Genomic DNA, 19,672 nt, shown 5'->3' with positions numbered 1-19,672 from the left:
ACACAAGAAGCACTCAACAAACAGTGTCCTTGTTACTCCTCCTATGTGTGAGCCTGTAGTACCAGCTTCATGCAGCAGGGATTAATTAGTCTTGCTGCTGCTCTGTACTCTTCAACTTTATGGAAAGATGAATCATTATCACAGAGTTCAGGTACATGTGAAATGGAGCTCACCAGGTCTGGCAGTGTTGACTTAAACTATGTAGTCCAGGTTATCCCAGCAGCCAATCCAAGCTTTACAAAGAGAAGGTACAGGCTTATGCCTGAACCTTTTTAGCACAGACTCGGCAATTCTTGGATAAATTAAGAGTTTAGAAACTAAAATTATAATACTTTTTATGGAGTTTTGATTGGAGATTTTTTCCCTTCCCTTTCTTGTCTTGTCCTTTCTTTTCATTTACTGGGTTTTCTGTTTTTGTTTTCCTTTTTTGCTTAGAAGTTGCTTTCTTTTCTGGAGAACTATGGGTTAGGAAGCTATTAATTTAACTGCTTCTTACTCCAATTTTCAATGAGATTTAATACCACAGGGATAAAGCTGTCCTTTTTGAAAAGAAAGATTAAATGTCTGCAAAGTCCATGAATTGATTTTCTAATTGTTTTGGCAAAATGTTTTTCGTTGATAATGTTGCTAAAAGAAATAATAATTTTAATTAAAGTTTAAATGTCTTTTTAGATTTTATAGATACTAGGGGGAACATTTTCTTGCAGGGAATAAGTTAAGACCATAACATTCTTCTCTAACCCCACAATTATGATCAGGGGAATGTCTGTAATACATTCCATTGCAATTAAATTGCATACCCCAGACTGTTCAAGATCTGTTTATAAAGGAGAAATGGATTTTCCACAGCTGATTGCCTGTTAGTGCATCTTTCATGCAACATTGCGGCAGCCAATGTATGTGCTGAAATAACAAACTTGAATTTAAACTTTCAAAGCTTTCAAATGTCTTTCAAAAACTTCTCATTGCATGAATTGCCTAATTTGTGTACGTGAAAATCCACTGATTACAAATGAATGAGAGTCAACCTATGAAAAGAGGAGGCTATGAGAATCTTTGTATATTTGCTCCCCCCGACCCCGATCTTTTCAGGAATTAGCAGGTATTCAATCTTGTTCCAGTATCCTGCACGACCATAGTCATTACTGAGATCTCTCTGTGAAGATTGGAATCTGCTGTGAACAGTATGGGGCAGGTTCATATTTCTTATAATATTCATTGGACCATCTTCACCCAGTCACACAGCTGGAAAATATTTTCTGACATGAATGTTTATAGAAAAAGATTCAGAGAGGAGAGAAAGGGATGGGAGGGAGGAGAAGGAAAAATAATCCAAACCAGGTCGAGGGGGGGTCATATAGACTAGACATCATGGCCCAGCTATTTCATCTTTAAGAACACTTGTCAAGGGGCACCTGGGTGGCTCAGTGGGTTAAGCCTCTGCCTTTGGCTCAGGTCCTGATCTCAGGGTCCTGGGATCAAGCCCCACATCCGGCTCTCTGCCCAGCAGGGAGCCTGCTTCCCCCTCGCTCTCTGCCTGCCTCTCTGCCTACTTGTGATCTCTCTCTCTCTGTCAGATAAATAAAATCTTTAAAAAAAAAAAAAAGAACACTTGTCAGAACTTGAACTTACTAAATTCGAACTTTAAGTCCCTCCAAGTTGCATTTAATTGATCAAGTTGCTGTGTGTATATCGGGTCATCCCTATGGATCTCTAATATCTGTAATAAAGTATTAATTGAATGCCTACTAATTTTGACCAGAACCTTGAAAGTCAGATCCTAGGAGCCCCATTTCATGAGTGAGAAAACTAAGGCTAAAAAGGCCTTATATGATTCACCCAAAGTCACCCAGTTATTAAGCAGAAGAGTTTGAATTTGAACCTAGGCCTATCTGACTGTAACACCTGTAGTGTTCTCAGCTATATCTCCCTGTGTAGGTCTACCTTCTTGGCTGACATACTCAAGGATACATGTCTTCACATCCTTAAATTCCAAGTGTCCCTTAGAAATAATTTCCTAACAGTGAACTACCCTAATAATGCTGTAGTTTCTTTCCAGGGGGTGAATGTTGGCCTTCAGAGCAGACTCCTTCCTACCAGCTTTCTATTTCTAAAAAGCATTTGATGATTCCCTGTTCAGAGCTCATATACCTGTCAAAAGAGACTGCAATTTATCCCCAGGGAGAGTTAACATTCCCTCCATCCAAGAGAGCATGTCAGGTGCTCTCAGAAATTGAAATGCAGGCTCTCCCTCAGTGCTGGTCTTTTAGATTAGTAGCTTTCACTGATAAAATATCTCCTTGAAATTGCGGAGACAAAGCTGCAAGGCAGCCAACAGGCCCACCTCCTATCGCCTGTGGTTATCAGCATTCTCATTGGTAATATCAGATTTTCTGGAGTTGTTTTAGTTATATAAAATGTTCATGGGAACTTCGATGATCTCTGAGGAAATGCCTTCTGTAATGCTCCAGTTGTGAGGGGAGGCAGCCAAATTCCCACCCATCTGGCAGGCAAGTTCTTTCAGTCCGAGACTGAACGGGAATTTCAGAGGCCTGGAGAGGGCACACACAAGTCTATCTTGCTTCTATTTCTTCAGTCTGGAATTTGGAGCCTTTCCCATAACCCATCATGCAGTATCTTTAAGAAGCGCTGGATTGCAGGAAAACAACCCCAAGTGAGCCATACTGTCTACTGGAGTGAAATGTCCTTTCCTGTTTCTTCGTGTACATGATTCTAATTCATCTTCCATCTACCCTTGGTGACTTTCATTCTTTGAACTTCCTCTTGACTTTGTCCTTAACTTGTACATGACTTTGTATTCCACCTGAAGCTCTCCGGGATCCAGACAGCATATGCTCCTCACAGGCTCAGCTGGTTCTAAAATGTCACAGTTTCTGTTAAAATGCTTCTTGCTCCTACCAAAGTAAGCAAACAGATTTGTCTCTCCTGGGTGTGCTGTGAGATCATGACATAAGGAATCTTCTGGTTTTAAAATGGACCTCTGGCCTTTTCACTGTGAATTTTGATTATCTTCATCCATATGCTTTCTAGAGAATTTCAGAAACTAGGATATTCTCAGGTGGCCCTGGTCTTTGTCACCTGCCCCCAGATGATACCTCTTCTCTAGCCTTCTCTTCACCACCATGATGTTTACACAACTCCACCTCTACATTCCTCTGGAGATGTCCCTAAGATGGAACTCTAGTCTCCCTGCCTTCCTGCCCTTTGGTTCCCAAAGTCTCCCCATTCCATCTATTTTCAGCCTAATACATTCCATCTATTTTCAGCTTAATATTCAGGACTTTCCACAGTTGGTTACCAGTAATTTATCTGCCAATAATTAACCTAAGTCACCCACACAAACACATCACCCAAACTGAAATGCTCATATACTCTTTCACTTGGAATGTCTTCACTCCATCTCTTGTCTGTTGATATCTTAAGTACTTATGTTAAAATTCTCTTTTACCACACCGTATCAATCCTGACCTTTCTCTATTGTGGCTCTGGAGACTGCTATGGACTGCATATTAACAAATCACTCCTTCCCTCTGGCTTATGATTGGGTTTGGCCATGGGGAGGCCCCATAGGATACAGGAGGCACCGGCAGGAAACTGATTGATTCCCTGACTTCTACAAATAGCCATGGCTCCCCTGGTGACCCTCTCCTGCAGCCAGAGCTGCTCTCTTTGCCTTCCAAGCCTAGGAGTGGTAATGTCTCTTTTTTTTTTTAATTTAAATTTTATTTTTAATAAACATATATTTTTATCCCCAGGGGTACAGATCTCTGAATCACCAGGTTTACATACTTCACAGCATTCACCATAGCACATACCTTCCCCATTGTCCATAACCCCACCCCCCCTCTCCCAACCCCCCTCCCCCCATCAACCCTCAGTTTGTTTTGTGAGATTGAGAGTCACTTATGGTTTGTCTCCCTCCCAATCCCATCTTGTTTCATTTACTCTTCTCCTACCCCCTTAACCCCCCATGTTGCATCTCCTCTCCCTCATATCAGGGAGATCATATGTTAGTTGTCTTTCTCCGATTGACTGATTTCGCTAAGCATGATACCCTCTAGTTCCATCCACGTCGTCGCAAATGGCAAGATTTCATTTCTTTTGATGGCTGCATAGTATTCCATTGTGTATTTATACCACATCTTCTTTATCCATTCGTCTGTTGATGGACATCTAGGTTCTTTCCATAGTTTGGCTATTGTAGACATTGCTGCTATAAACATTCGGGTGCACGTGCCCCTTCGGATCACTACGTTTGTATCTTTAGGGTAAATACCCAGCAGTGCAATTGCTGGGTCATAGGGTAGTTCTATTTTCAACATTTTGAGGAACCTCCATGCTGTTTTCCAGAGTGGTTGCACCAGCTTGCATTCCCACCAACAGTGTAGGAGGGTTCCCCTTTCTCCGCATCCTCGCCAGCATCTGTCATTTCCTGACTTGTTCATTTTAGCCATTCTGACTGGTGTGAGGTGATATCTCATTGTGGTTTTGATTTGTATTTCCCTGATGCCGAGTGATATGGACCATTTTTTCATGTGTCTGTTGGCCATCTGGATGTCTTCTTTGCAGAAATGTCTGTTCATGTCTTCTGCCCATTTCTTGATTGGATTATTTGTTCTTTGGGTGTTGAGTTTGCTAAGTTCTTTCTAGATTTTGGACACTAGCCCTTTATCTGATATGTCATTTGCAAATATCTTCTCCCATTCTGTCAGTTGTCTTTTGGTTTTGTTAACTGTTTCCTTTGCTGTGCAAAAGCTTTTGATCTTGATAAAATCCCAATAGTTCATTTTTGCCCTTGCTTCCCTTGCCTTTGGCGATGTTCCTAGGAAGATGTTGCTGCGGCTGAGGTCGAAGAGGTTGCTGCCTGTGTTCTCCTCAAGGATTTTGATGGATTCCTTTCTCACATTGAGATCCTTCATCCATTTTGAGTCTATTTTTGTGTGTGGTGTAAGGAAATGATCCAATTTCATTTTTCTGCATGTGGCTGTCCAATTTTCCCAACACCATTTATTGAAGAGGCTATCTTTTTTCCATTGGACATTCTTTCCTGCTTTGTCGAAGATTAGTTGACCATAGAGTTGAGGGTCTATTTCGGGGCTCTCTATTCTGTTCCATCGATCTATGTGTCTGTTTTTGTTCCAGTACCATGCTGTCTTGATGATGACAGCTTTGTAATAGAGCTTGAAGTCCGGAATTGTGATGCCACCAACTTTGGCTTTCTTTTTCAATATTCCTTTGGCTATTCGAGGTCTTTTCTGATTCCATATAAATTTTAGCATTATTTCTTCCATTTCTTTGAAAAAAAATGGATGGTACTTTGATAGGAATTGCATTAAATGTGTAGATTGCTTTAGGTAGCATAGACATTTTCACAATATCTATTCTTCTAATCCAGGAGCATGGAACATTTTTCCATTTCTTTGTGTCTTCCTCAATTTCTTTCATGAGTACTTTGTAGTTTTCTGTGTATAGATTCTTAGTCTCTTTGGTTAGGTTTATTCCTAGGTATCTTATAGTTTTGGGTGCAATTATAAATGGGGTTGACTCCTTAATTTCTCTTTCTTCTGTCTTGTTGTTGGTGTAGAGAAATGCAACTGATTTCTGTGCATTGATTTTATATCCTGACACTTTACTGAATTCCTGTACAAGTTCTAGCAGTTTTGGAGTGGAGTCTTTTGGGTTTTCCGCATATAGTATCATATCATCTGCGAAGAGTGATAGTTTGACTTCTTCTTTGCTGATTTGGGTGCCTTTAATTTCCTTCTGTTGTCTGATTGCTGAGGCTAGAACTTCTAGTACTATGTTGAATAGCAGTGGTGATAACGGACATCCCCGCCGTGTTCCTGACCTTAGCGGAAAAGCTTTCAGTTTTTCTCCATTGAGAATGATATTTGCGGTGGGTTTGTCATAGATGGCTTTGATAATATTGAGGTATGTGCCCTCTATCCCTACACTTTGAAGAGTTTTGATCAGGAAGGGATGCTGTACTTTGTCAAATGCTTTTTCAGCATCTATGGAGAGTATCATATGCTTCTTGTTCTTTCTTTTATTAATGTTGTGTCACAAATCAATGTTGTATCACATTGATTTGCGGATGTTGAACCAACCTTGCAGCCCTGGGATAAATCCCACTTGGTCGTGGTGAATAATCCTTTTAATGTACTGTTGAATCCTATTGGCTAGTATTTTGGCGAGAATTTTTGCATCTATGTTCATCAAGGATATGGGTCTGTAGTTCTCTTTTTTGATGGGATCCTTGTCTGGTTTTGGGATCAAGGTGATGCTGGCCTCATAAAATGAGTTTGGAAGTTTTCCTTCCATTTCTATTTTTTGGAACAGTTTCAGAAGAATAGGAATTAGTTCTTCTTTAAATGTTTGGTAGAATTCCCCCGGGAAGCCGTCTGGCCCTAGGCTTTTGTTTGCTTGGAGATTTTTGATGACTGTTTCAATCTCCTTACTGGTTATGGGTCTGTTCAGGCTTTCTATTTCTTCCTGGTTCAGTTGTAGTAGCTTATATGTCCTAGGAATGCATCCATTTCTTCCAGATTGTCAAATTTGTTGGCCTAGAGTTGCTCATAGTATGTTCTTATAATTGTCTGTATTTCTTTGGTGTTTGTTGTGATCTCTCCTCTTTCATTCATGATTTTATTTATTTGGGTCCTTTCTCTTTTCTTTTTGAGAAGTCTGGCCAGGGGTTTATCGATCTGATTAATTCTTTCAAAGAACCAGCTCCTAGTTTCGTTGATTTGTTCTATTGTTTTTTTGGTTTCTATTTCATTGATTTCTGCTCTGATCTTTATGATTTCTCTTCTCCTGCTGGGTTTAGGGTTTCTTTCTTGTGCTTTCTCAAGCTCCTTTAGGTGTAGGGTTAGGTTGTGTACCTGAGACCTTTCTTGTTTCTTGAGAAAGGCTTGTACCACTATATATTTTCCTCTCAGGACTGCCTTTGTTGTGTCCCACAGATTTTGAACCGTTGTGTTTTCATTATCATTTGTTTCCATGAATTTTTTCAACTCTTCTTTAATTTCCTGGTTGACCCATTCATTCTTTAGAAGGATGCTGTTTAGTCTCCATGTATTTGGGTTCTTTCCAAATTTCCTCTTGTGATTGAGTTCTAGCTTCAGAGCATTGTGGTCTGAAAATATGCAGGGAATGATCCCAATCTTTTGATAACGGTTGAGACCTGATTTAGGACCGAGGATGTGATCTATTCTGGAGAATGTTCCATGTGCACTAGAGAAGAATGTGTATTCTGTTGCTTTGGGATGAAATGTTCTGAATATATCTGTGATGTCTATCTGGTCCAGTGTGTCATTTAAGGCCTTTATTTCCTTGTTGATCTTTTGCTTGGATGATCTGTCCATTTCAGTGAGGGGAGTGTTAAAGTCCTCTACTATTATTGTATTATTGTTGATGTGTTTCTTTGATTTTGTTATTAATTGGTTTATATAGTTGGCTGCTCCCACGTTAGGGGCATAGATATTTAAAATTGTTAGATCTTCTTGTTGGACAGATCCTTTGAGTATGATATAGTGTCCTTCTTAATCTCTTATTATAGTCTTTGGCTTAAAATCTAATTGATCTGATATAAGGATTGCCACTCCTGCTTTCTTCTGATGTCCATTAGCATGGTAAATTGTTTTCCACCCCCTCACTTTAAATGTGGAGGTGTCTTCGGGTTTAAAATGAGTTTCTTGTAGGCAACATATAGATGGGTTTTGTTTTTTTATCCCTTCTGATACCCTGTGTCTTTTGATTGGGGCATTTAGCCCATTAACATTCAGGGTAAGTATTGAGAGATATGAATTTAGTGCCATTGTATTGCCTGTAAGGTGACTGCTATTGTATATTGTTTCTGTTCCTTTCTGATCTACTACTTTTAGGGTCTCTCTTTGCTTAGAGGACCCCTTTCAATATTTCCTGTAGAGCTGGTTTGGTGTTTGCAAATTCTTTCAGTTCTTGTTTGTCCTGGAAGCTTTTAATCTCTCCTTCTATTTTCAATGAGAGCCTAGCTGGATATAGTATTCTTGGCTGCATTTTTTTCTCGTTTAGTGCTCTGAATATATCCTGCCAGCTCTTTCTGGCCTGCCAGGTCTCTGTGGATAAGTCTGCTGCCAATCTAATATTTTTACCATTGTATGTTACAGACTTCTTTTCCCGGGCTGCTTTCAGGATTTTCTCTTTGTTGCTAAGACTTGTAAATTTTACTATTAGGTGACGGGGTGTGGACCTATTCTTATTGATTTTGAGGGGGGGTTCTCTGAACCTCCTGGATTTTGATGCTTGTTCCCTTTGCCATATTGGGGAAATTCTCTCCAATAATTCTCTCCAATATACCTTCTGCTCCCCTCTCTCTTTCTTCTTCTTCTGGAATCCCAATTATTCTAATGTTGTTTCATCTTATGGTGTCACTTATCTCTCGAATTCTCCCCTCATGGTCCAGTAGCTGTTTGTCCCTCTTTTGCTCAACTTCTTTATGCTCTGTCATTTGGTCTTCTATATTGCTGATTCTTTCTTCTGCCTCATTTATCCTAGCAGTGAGGGCCTCCATTTTTTATTGCACCTCATTAATAGCTTTTTTGATTTCAACTTGGTTAGATTTTAGTTCTTTTATTTCTCCAGAAAGGGCTTTTATCTCTCCGGAGAGGGCTTCTCTAATATCTTCCATGCCTTTTTCGAGCCCGGCTAGAACCTTGAGAATCGTCATTCTGAACTGTAGTTCTGACATATTACCAATGTCTGTATGGATTAGGTCCCTAGCCTTTGGTACTGCCTCTTGTTCTTTTTTTTGTGGTGAATTTTTCCGCCTTGTCATTTTGTCCAGATAAGAGTATATGAAGGAGCAAATAAAATACTACAAAGGTGGCAACAACCCCAGGAAAATATGCTTTAGCCAAATCAGAAGAGATCCCAAATCATGAGGGGGGAGAAAGGGGATAAAAAGGTTCAGAAAGAAAAAAAAAGAAAAAGAAAAAGAAACAATTAAAAAAAGAAAAACAATAAAAAAAAAAATATAAAAAAAAAAAAAAAATATATATATATATATTAGATAAACTAGTTAAAAAACGTTAAAAAAGAAAAGGGTAAAAGTTAAAAAAATTTAGCAGAAGAAGAGAAAAAAAATTGAAAAAAAAATTAAATTAACTGCAAGGCTAAAGAATCATGGGGAGAAAGCCATGAGTTCTGTGCTTTGCTTTCTCCTCCTCTGGAATTCCGCAGCTGTCCTTGGTATTGAAACTGCACTCCTTGGTAGGTGAACTTGGTCCTGGCTGGGCTTCTTGTTGATCTTCTGGGGGAGGGGCCTGTTGTAGTGATTCTCAAGTGTCTTTGCCCCAGGCGGAGTTGCACCGCCCTTACCCGGCCGGTCTGAGTAATCTGCTTGGGTTTGCTTTCGGGAGCTTTTGTTCTCTGAGCGCTTTCCGTAGAGTTCCGGAGGACGGGAATGAAGATGGCGGCTTTCCGGTCTCCGGCCCGGAAGAGCCGAGAGCCCGGGGCCCTACCCCTCAGCGAGCCCCCAGAGAACAGCGCCCAATTACTCCCGTCACCCTGCCTCCGGCCACGCTCCGAGCCAACCGAGCCCGCGACCGGTTCAAGGTAACCCCGAGCTTAGAGCTCACTCCTCGGCTCTGTCTCTGTAGCTGGCTTCCCCGTTCTAATACCTGCAAGCTCTGCGACACTCAGACACCCCCGATCCTTCTGTGACCCTGTGGGACCTGAGGCCACGCTGACCCCACGTGGGCTTCACCCCGGTTAAGCCTCTGGAGCGATGTCCCTCAGCGGAACAGACTTTTAAAAGTCCTGATTTTGTGCTCCGTTGCTCCGCCGCTTGCCGGGAGCCGGCCCCTCCCCCCACGGTCTATCTTCCCGTCGCTTTGGATTCACTTCTCCGCCAGTCCTACCTTGCAGAAAGTGGTTGATTTTCTGTTTCTAGAATTGCTGTTCTTCTTCTCTTCAATCTCCCATTGGATTTGTAGGTGTTTGCAATCTTTAGATAAGCTATCTAGCTGATCTCCCGCTACCTGAAGTAGTCCCAGCCTGCTACTTCTCTGCCATCTTGACTCCTTCCCCGGTAATGTCTCTTTCTTGCCAGCCTTGGGATGCTTCAGCATCTCTTCTGAGCTTTATTTAACCCCAACCACTCTTTGTAAATAATCCTTCCATCAAACTCTCCACGTTACTTTTTTGGAGGACCCATCTGTTTCCTACAAGGACTCTGACTGGTACAGCACATTCAAGGCCCAGTTCACTCATAAAATTCACCAGTTTCATTCATTAGCTCAACAAATACACATTCATCTTTTATTTGGCACTATATTATAAGCATTGGTGACAGAGCAGAGAACAAAACAGAGGCATTACCTTCAGAGAGTTTACAGTATAGTGGGGAAATCAGATGTCAAACATAAAATTATAACAAAAGGTGGTGGAGATTATAAGAGAAGTATTGAGTGCACACAGCAAGAGGACCTAGTCTAGGGGCCAAAGAAGGTCATTCAGATACATGAGGCATCTGCTATTTCTTTGTCCTTTCCTCATGGCACTCAGTACATTCTGTGTTATTATTGCTTGTGGACACTCTGTCACAGGCTCTCTTTTGAAAGACAGAAGCAGCTGTGTCTTTTTCGTCTTTACGTCTGCCTCAGTACTTAGACCACTGCCCAGAATATTGTAGGAACTCAAGTACAATTGCCCAATTGAACTGGATTGAACCTTCTGAATATTTGTGGGCCTCAACTCCAGCCCATCCACTGACAGTTTTACATTATCAGGCTGGATGATGGTGAGATCCCACTTTTTCAGAGCTATGGGCTAACAGAAAAGATGTTTTACCAGTTTAGAAAGAAAAATCATTGAATTGGAAGGACTTTCCTCCACACAGGTGAAGGGTTTGATAGGCATTGTTAGCTTAATACACCCTGTTTTGGATATTTCCTGGCAGGCACTGGGGTCATTAGTTGTCAGAGGTGACCACTGAATTTTTCTTTTATACTTTTTTTTTTTTTTTTTTTTTTTTGCTTCACTGGCTTATATTTGTTTAATAGCACTATAGCTGAACTCAGTGTGAAATATGAATGGAGATAAATCCAAATTCTACTTCAGAACAAGAAGTTTAGGGACATAGATAGAGCTAAACCTTGGCACAGAGTTTTAAAATCTTGGGCCGGGATAGAGAAAATCTAGACAGCATCCTAAGGCCACGAAGATCATAGGAACGACAGGGTCCAATCCACAGGGCAGGAAGTAGAGGACTATAGGAAGAGAACTCTACTAACATGGTAGACCAGAAGTTTATAGACACATTCCTCCCCCAAAAAACTATTTTGGATAAAACTATAACTGTCTTTCTATAATACATGGCTTAGTGAGGCAAAGTAAGGAAATTCCTCAGAGATGAAAAATGATAAAGGAAGAATTTATAGAGGTAAGAAAACTCTGGAGCCTGGCATTTGTGTGAGGGTATCTGCCAATCTGTTTCCCTGGATCATGGTTTTGAATGAGTGGTGAGTGCGTCTGGAGACAAAAGGACCCTAGTGTCCTTATATAAGATATTGATTAACTTTGGCTAAATATGTGAGCTAAGATTTCTAGGGTCTCCACTGATGGAATTGAAATAAAGTGTGTCACCTCCAAACTAGTAGATTGGAGAAAAAGAAGGAATGATAGGGGGAAAAATCAACACAGAGGAAGGCAAGAAAGGAAAGGGAGAAAAAAAAAATCTAGAAAACACAATTAACAAATAGAAAGCAAAAACTAGGATGGCATAAATGAATTCAACTTAATAGTAATCACAATCTTCATAAAGAAATTATACTGTCCAGTTAAAATTCAGACTGTTAGACTAGATTTTTAAAATTCAGCTTTAAAGTCTTCATAAGAGAAGCCTCTAAAAACATGAGGAAGGGGGCGCCTGGGTGGCTCAGTGGGTTAAAGCCTCTGCCTTTGGCTCAGGTCATGATCCCAGGGTCCCGGGATCAAGCCCCGCATCGGGCTCTCTGCTCAGCGGGGAGCCTGTTTCCTCTTCTCTCTCTGCCTGCCTCTCTGACTACTTTGTAATCTGTGTCTATCAAATAAATAAAATCTTAAAAAAAAAATAAAAATAAAAAAATAAAAAATAAAAACATGAGGAGGAAGGAAGAGTGCAAGTAAAATAATGGGAGAAGACATACTAGGGTAAAGGAAGAAGGTTTGGCTGTATTAAGTATTAGGAAAAACTAACTTCAAGAAAAAAAGCATTACTAAAAATGAAGAGGATAACTACGCATTAATAAAGATGTTCAATTTACCAGGAAGCTGTAACTCTAAATTTGTGTGCCCCTAATAGTGTAAGTTTGAAATATATAAAAAAGAAATTGCTGGAACTGCAAGAAAAAAAAAAATCCAAAATCACAGAGGGACAGTTTCACATTCCCCTCTCAAATAGCTCAAATAGAAAAGAAATCCGTTAGGTGTTAAGAGATTTGAAGAAACAAGCATGATCTCACACATATACACAACACACAGGAATCACATTCTTTTCCACACATGGAACATTCGTAAAAATGGATCACACAATAGGCCACAGAGAAAATCTCAATGGATTGAAAAGAATCTGTATCATAACCTGCATTCTCTATCAGTTCAATTAGAAATCAGTAATGAAAAAATAAGGGAACCCCATGCATTTTAAAAATTAGAAAACACATTCTAACTTATGTGTCAAAGAAAAAATCAAACCAGGAATTGGTGAATATTTAGAACTCAGTGATCTTGACAATACTCCCCAGAGTTGGTGGGATATAGATAGCTGAAGCAGCAGTAGGAGGAAGATTGTAGCCTTATTGCTTATGCTGGAGACAGAACACTGCAAAGCAATAAACTGAACATTCACCTCAAGATGTTAGAAAAAGAAAAGCAGAAGCAAATAAAGCAAAAAGCAAATTTTAAAAAAAGCAAATGAGGAAGGAGGGAAACAATAAATATGAGTAGACATCAATGGAAGGAAAACCACTCTATAGTAGAGTGTTCAAAAAAGTTGTCTTTATTTTTTCTTTTCTTTTTCTTTTTTAAAAGATTTTATTTATTTATTTCACACAGAGACACAGCAAGAGAGGGAACACAAACAGGGGAGTGGGAGAGAGAGAATCAGGCTTCCCGCTGAGCAGGGAGCCTAATGCAGGGCTCCATCCCAGGACCCTGGGATCATGACCTGAGCTGAAGGCAGATGCTTAACGACTGAGCCACCCAGGCGCTCCCCCTGCCTTTTTTTCCAAAAGACTAATAAGACTGACAAACTGCTGACAAGACTGATGAACAAAAAAGAGAGAAGACACTAATAACTAATATGGAGAATGAAAAAAAGTTCATTCCTATACATGCAGACATAAACAGAGATAAAAACAGGATATTACTGATAAATTCATGCTGATTATTTTGATTTTGATTATTTTGAATATTTGGGCAAAACTCACACATTCCTAAAAAGTATAATTTCCAAAGTTAATTCAGGAAGAAATACAAAATCCCAGTAGCCCAATAACCAGGATAGAAATCGAATCATTAGTTGAAATATTTACCATAAGAAAATTATCAGACTTAAATGGGTTCTTTTGGGTTTTTTTTTTTTTTTTTAGATTTTATTTATTTATTTGATAGAGAGAGACACAGTGAGAGAGGGAACACAAGCAGAGGGAGTGGGAGAGGGAGAATCAGGCTTCCTGCTGAGCAGGGATCCTGATGCAGGGTTCCAAGCCAGGACCCTGGGATCATGACCTGAGCTGAAGGCAGACACTTAATGACTGAACCACCCAGACACCCAGATGCCGGGACTTAGATGGTTTTGTAAAGAGTTCTACAAAAAAAAAAAAAAAAAACCAGGAAACGAATCATTCTAATCTTACACAAACTGCTCCAGAGTGTACAAAAGAAGGAGCACCTGCCTTTTAATGAATCAGATATATCCTTGATGCTAAAAAAGGATAGCCACAAACAGAAAATGCCATTTTTTTTAATGTATAATTTACAATTAGTGACAAAAAGTATAAGCCTTGGAGAAAAGATAACTAACAAAAGGTATGCAAGCTGCATCACAAAACTTTAAAGATGCTACAAAAGACTTCAATAAATAGAAACATTTTCATGGATATACACCATTTTCATGGATAAGAACACAATATCCTAATATAAAGATGTGAGTTCTCCTGAAATTGATATGTGCATTAACACATTCTCCATCAAATTCCAAGAATATTTTTTATACAATTTAAAAATGATTCCAAACTTCATCTGAAAGATCAGTTAAGAATAGGAAGACATTCCTGAGGGGGAAGGAAGAGAAGGTGACAGAATTTGCTCTGCCAGATTATAAGACATAGCAGTAGTAACTAAGCTACTAGTAGTAATTAAGATACTTCTTATTCTTAGTATCTAAAATATTTTAAGAATTCCTACAAATCAATAAGAAAAGATAAATCTATTGAAAATGAGCAAAAATAATTTCACAAAAGAGAAAACATAAATGACAAAAATACGTATATGAAAATATGTTCAATCTCAATAATTCTAACAAAGTTAAAACCATAATGAGATAATATTTCATACCCACCAGATTAGCAAATATTAGCCTGACAAGAGCAAGTGCTAGAGAGGATGTAAGACAAGAGGAGGACTCAGATACTGACAGCAGAAGTGCACATTGAAAAGGGCAACATTTTAGAATTACACGATAAAATTGAGCACACACCTACTCTATAGCCCAGGAATTCCATTCCTTTATTTAGATGCTAAAGAATGCTGCTAGCAACATATAGTAATAGAAAACTGGAAGCAACCTGAATGTCCATCATCAGGAAAATGGATAAATAAATACAATGAAATAATATACTGCAATAAAAAATGAAAATAGTACAGTTAAACATACTGAGTGGGAAAAAGCAAGTCACAGAAATATATCTGGTGTCTATGTTTCAAAGGCAGACAGTGTTAAACAATCATTTACTTATTTATTTATTTATAATGCCATATAAACATACAGTGAGACTATTTTTTAAAAAGTCAAGGAGTGATTAACACATAAGCAGAATGGAAAAATGGGTACCTCTGGAGGGAGGAAGGGATTGGCAAGGGGTGGAGGAACTCATAAAATGGGCTTCAAAGGTACTGGTAATATCTTCCTTGCACTGGACTGTGGACATATGCGTACTTTTATATATTGTCACCCACCATGATACACACTTGTGTTCTCTGGAACCTTATGTGTGTGTAGTTCATGGTAAGACAGTACGTCAATAAGTTAATAAGGCCAGAGGATAAAGAACTGCAGTTGGAATCCACAAACTGGGCCCAGGAGGTTCCTAAGGTTGACTAAGGGGTGGCAGAGACTCCCCAGGGCTGTGGTCCATGGTGGAAGCTAGAGAAAAGCTTCACTAGAGAAAGAAGAAAGCTGGTAAGTGGGGCAGAGGTACCTGCTAATGCCCTTGGAGGTTGTTGGGAAATTTTATGGAAAGTATCATATCCTTCCCTCCATGATTTGAGAAGAAACCTTGAGCAAAAGAGTATGGGCTTTCTTTTGTATCCAGGAAGGTACATAATTTGCACTCTGGCAGATACAAAAGCAAATGTTATCTTTTTCTTTTTTTTTTAAGATTTTATTTATTTATTTGACAGAGAGAGATCACAAGTAGGCAGAGAGGCAGGCAGAGAGAGACGTGGGGAGGGAAGCAGGATCCCTGCTGAGCAGAGAGCCCAATTTGGGGCCAGAGAGCCCGATTCGGGGCTCGATCCCAGGACCCTGGGATTATGACCTGAGCTGAAGGCAGAGGCTTTAACCCACTGAGCCACCCAGATGCCCTGCAAATGTCATCTTTTTATAAATAAATAGGATATTTGTATCAGTTACTTAAACAAATAAATGTTTATTTTATGTGGCCAATAGTCCAGAAGTAGGCATTGGAGAGCCTGTTCAGTGGCCTAGCGATGTTTTCTAAATCCAGGCTCCTTTTGTCTTTACACTTGGCCCTTTTTAGTGTGGGGGCTTTTAACCCCATGCACTTCCAAACTTTTTATCTACTTTTTTTTTTTTCATCTACCTTTAACACAGCGCAAGGGCATTTTCCTGACTCTTGTTGGGAAAGTAAAGACTTTCCTAGAACTCTCCTAAAGCCTGCCACTCATATCCTTGTAGTAAGTATGGTGTCCACTTGGCCATTTCTTGTTGCCAGACAGCCTGGGAGAGTAATGATTTTGCCATGGTAGCCTGCACAGTAGGACCAGGAAGAGTGAAGTGGGGAAGAGTAGTTTCTGAGCAGTGGTTTCTGAGCAGTTCTTCCACATCTCTGTCAAAATACTTCACTAAGAATTCTTCCTCTTCCTGAGATCAAGAGCCTCTTACGATGTGTCTCCATAAGAGTTTCTAAATCTCAGGAAACAAACTGAGGGTTGCTGGAGGGAAGGAGGGTGAGAGGGATGGGGTGGCTAAGGGATGGGTACTGGAGAGGGTATGTGCTATGGTGAGCGCTGTAAACTGTGTAAAACTGATAAATCACAGACCTGTACTCCTGAAGCAAATAATACATTATATGTTAATTTAAAAAAATTCTTTCTCTTTCCTTCCCAGGAGCCAGTCTAGTTGATGACCTTTATAAATATTTCTCCTTCCATCACTCCCATGGAGATACCATGACTGTCATGGATCCAAAGCAGATGAATGTGGCTGCTGCTGTTTGGGCTGTTGTCTCTTATGTCATCGCAGACATGGAGGAAATGCTGCCCAGGTCTTAACAAGAACAAGCAAGCAAGCACTTTTGTCCTTTCTGGCCAGGAATTCTAGGAATGCAGCTCCAGGAAGTCCCTCTTCAACTAACAGTTTGATCTCACCTGATCCATTTTCAGAGCATAATACTTTCTCATACTTTCTGTTACCATCTTTCTCAATGCTTTCCAAATTCTCTGTTTCTAAAGGAAGAAATGATCCCCACTCCCACATACAGTCAAAATATGGTATCTTATGGATTACAGTGGGGACCTTTCTTTATACCACCTGTGAAAATTATTGTTTCTACTTTGAAAGTAAATACTCAATAAATATTTGGAAGATCTCTGGTTTTCATGTGTGTGTTCATAAACATTGAATCAAATACAGTGACACCAATTTTTATGGTTTTTTTGAAGGAGTCGAGGAATGCAAAATTGTAGTATGGTCTTAATTGAATGTGTAGAGGCATTTGGCTAATTTGTACATTTTCATCTCACTAGAATTTTTTAAATGAAATGTGAGTTTTTTAACTAACAGGAAAAAAAGATGTCACCATTTGGAGATAAATATCAAGTATATATAATCTAGTTGCCTTACCAAACATAAGTACTAAGGCCTATCACCAGGTAAGTGATGATAATATTTTACATTTATGTTTTACGTATTTCATACAGTATTTCTATGAAGTTGGGGCTTATTCCCATTTTTCTGTTAGTGCAGTTGAGACCCAGTGAGGCTAAATAATACTTACAGAGCCTAATAGAGCAAAAACATTGATCCTTGCCCACTCTGGGAACAATACCTACTGTTCTTCCCACACAATGTCCAGTATTCAGTTAAAAAAAATTTTTTTTAACTGCAAGAAAAAAACAAGTGCATAGTCAAGAGTTAAAGCAAATAAGAGAGCCAGACTAAGAGATAACCCAGAGGCTGGAACTATCAGAGGGGACTCTAACATAACTGTGACTGATACATTAAAGATCCAGGACGACGTGTATGAACAGAGGAGAATTTCAACATAGGGATGAAAACTATATAAGAGTCAAATGTCAATGCCAAAATAAAAAATATAATAACATAGATGAAGCATTTCCTTGTTGGGTGCTTTAGCAGACTGAACAAGGCTGAGGAAAGAATAGATGAACTCAAAAATAGGTCAATAAAAATTGCTCAAACTAAAGCACAAAAGGAAGAATTAGTGAAGGAAAACAAACAAGGATCAGAATGGAGCTTTCAAAGGATGTGGAGATGCAATATGGGGGTTTTGGGGGGTAGGAAAAGAATAAATGAAACAAGATGGGATCGGGAGGGAAACAAACCATAAGAGACTCTTAATATCACAAAACAAACTGAGGGTGGTGTGGGTGGGGGAGGGGGGTATGGAGAAGGTGGTTGGGTTATGGACATTGGGGAGGGTATGTGCTATGGTGAGTGCTGTGAAGTGTGTAAACCTGGCGATTCACAGACCTGTACCCCTGGGGCTAATGCATTATATGTTTATAAAAAATAAAAAAAAAAAAAAGAATGGAGCTTTCAAGAGTTGTGATCTAATGTGTATGTGGTCTAACATACATGTAATTAGGTATCAAGGCGTCTAACATACATATAATTAAATATCCAGAAAGAGCAACAAAGTATCAGTTTTATTAATGGTAATAACTAAAAGAATTGGCATATACAATAGGTCTTTCATTTCTGGCAAGGCAGCAAACTGGTACTTTGACCCTTAACCTGAAAAACAAAAATTCTGGATACCATCTGAGAAACACTTTCTTAAATAAATGAGTTAACTGGTTAAAAGACAAAGAATGTTAGACAAAAAACTAAGTGAAGGGAAGAACCAAGAGGGAGACACAGAACATTAAACCAGCTTTCTCTCTGAGAAAATTTGCAGAAGGTGGCAAACTTCACTTCCATTTTCGCTGCCTTTCAGGGTTCAGAGGACTCTAGACAAATCCCAAAGCCTGCCATATTAGGGATACTAGAGAACCCCCAATAAAACTGAGACCTCAAAGGATTATACATCAATACTATGGTGAACCAAAAATAAATTTGAAGACTGTAAGGAAAATTACCATTATTGAATAAGTGGTAAGTGAGTGTCTGAAGAAATTCCCATAAATAAAGCTATGATAAATATGAACTCACAGTCAAAAGAAAAAAAAAATTTTAAAACAGAGAACCATGACATTCTGAGCAAAAACAAACTTAAATAAATAAATAAATAAATAAATAAATAAAAACCATAATTAACCTGCAATGTACTCTGATATTGGAATTTTTAGATTGAGAATTTTCTAAACTCTATTACATTCAAGGAATTAAAAGAAGAGATTGAATGGTGTAAGAGAGCACAGGGCTATAAAAAGTGAACAGTCATATTGAAAAAACAAAAAACAGAACCTCAAGAAATATGGACAACTATAAGTGAAATTTAAAAATTAGCCAGTTTAACTGTAGATGAGAGAATTCATGAACTGAAAGAATAATGAAAAAGATATGGAAAATATGAATGAAAGGTTAAGAAATATGAAGGATAGAGTTAGTCATCTAATATATATTTAATCAGGGCTGCAAAATAGAAAAAGTAGGATGAAGAATTATAATAAATGAGAAAAAATAATATAGAACATAAGAATAAGAAGAAATAATAAATGAAAATCTTCCAGAAATAATAAAATAGATCAGTTCACATAGTCGAGAAGCCCAGTGAACCCCAAACAGCAGAAATGAGAAGAAATCTACATGAAGACATGTTGTAGAGAAACTATCGACCACAAAAGAGAAGATCTTTGAACCAAGAGAGAAGAGATGGATTGTTTTAAAAGGAGCAACAATTGGGTGCCTGGGTGGCTCAGTGGGTTAAGCCTCTGTCTTCAGCTCAGGTCATGATCTCAGGGTCCTGGGATCAAGGCCCACATC

At 39.0% G+C, this 19,672-nt stretch overlaps 1 protein-coding gene across 1 annotated transcript in view; it reads left to right on the top strand.

Moving 5' to 3' along the window:
- The window catches only part of LOC111146606 (carboxypeptidase Q), a 496,537-nt gene extending 479,444 nt beyond the window's left edge, over nt 1-17,093 (top strand). Inside the window, exon 8 of the mRNA XM_022502233.1 lies at nt 16,613-17,093. Coding sequence (XP_022357941.1) covers nt 16,613-16,776 — 164 coding nt within the window. The 3' untranslated portion in view covers nt 16,777-17,093. The remainder of the gene's footprint in view (nt 1-16,612) is intronic.
- Nucleotides 17,094-19,672: the final 2,579 nt, after the last annotated feature.

Source organism: Enhydra lutris, unplaced genomic scaffold (genome assembly GCF_002288905.1).
Source record: "Enhydra lutris kenyoni isolate GAN:26980312 unplaced genomic scaffold, ASM228890v2 scaffoldscaffold14, whole genome shotgun sequence".
Classification (NCBI taxonomy): Eukaryota; Metazoa; Chordata; class Mammalia; order Carnivora; family Mustelidae; genus Enhydra; species Enhydra lutris.
The sequence above is the reverse complement of the archived record's forward strand: the minus strand, read 5'-3'. Positions and strand labels throughout refer to the sequence as shown.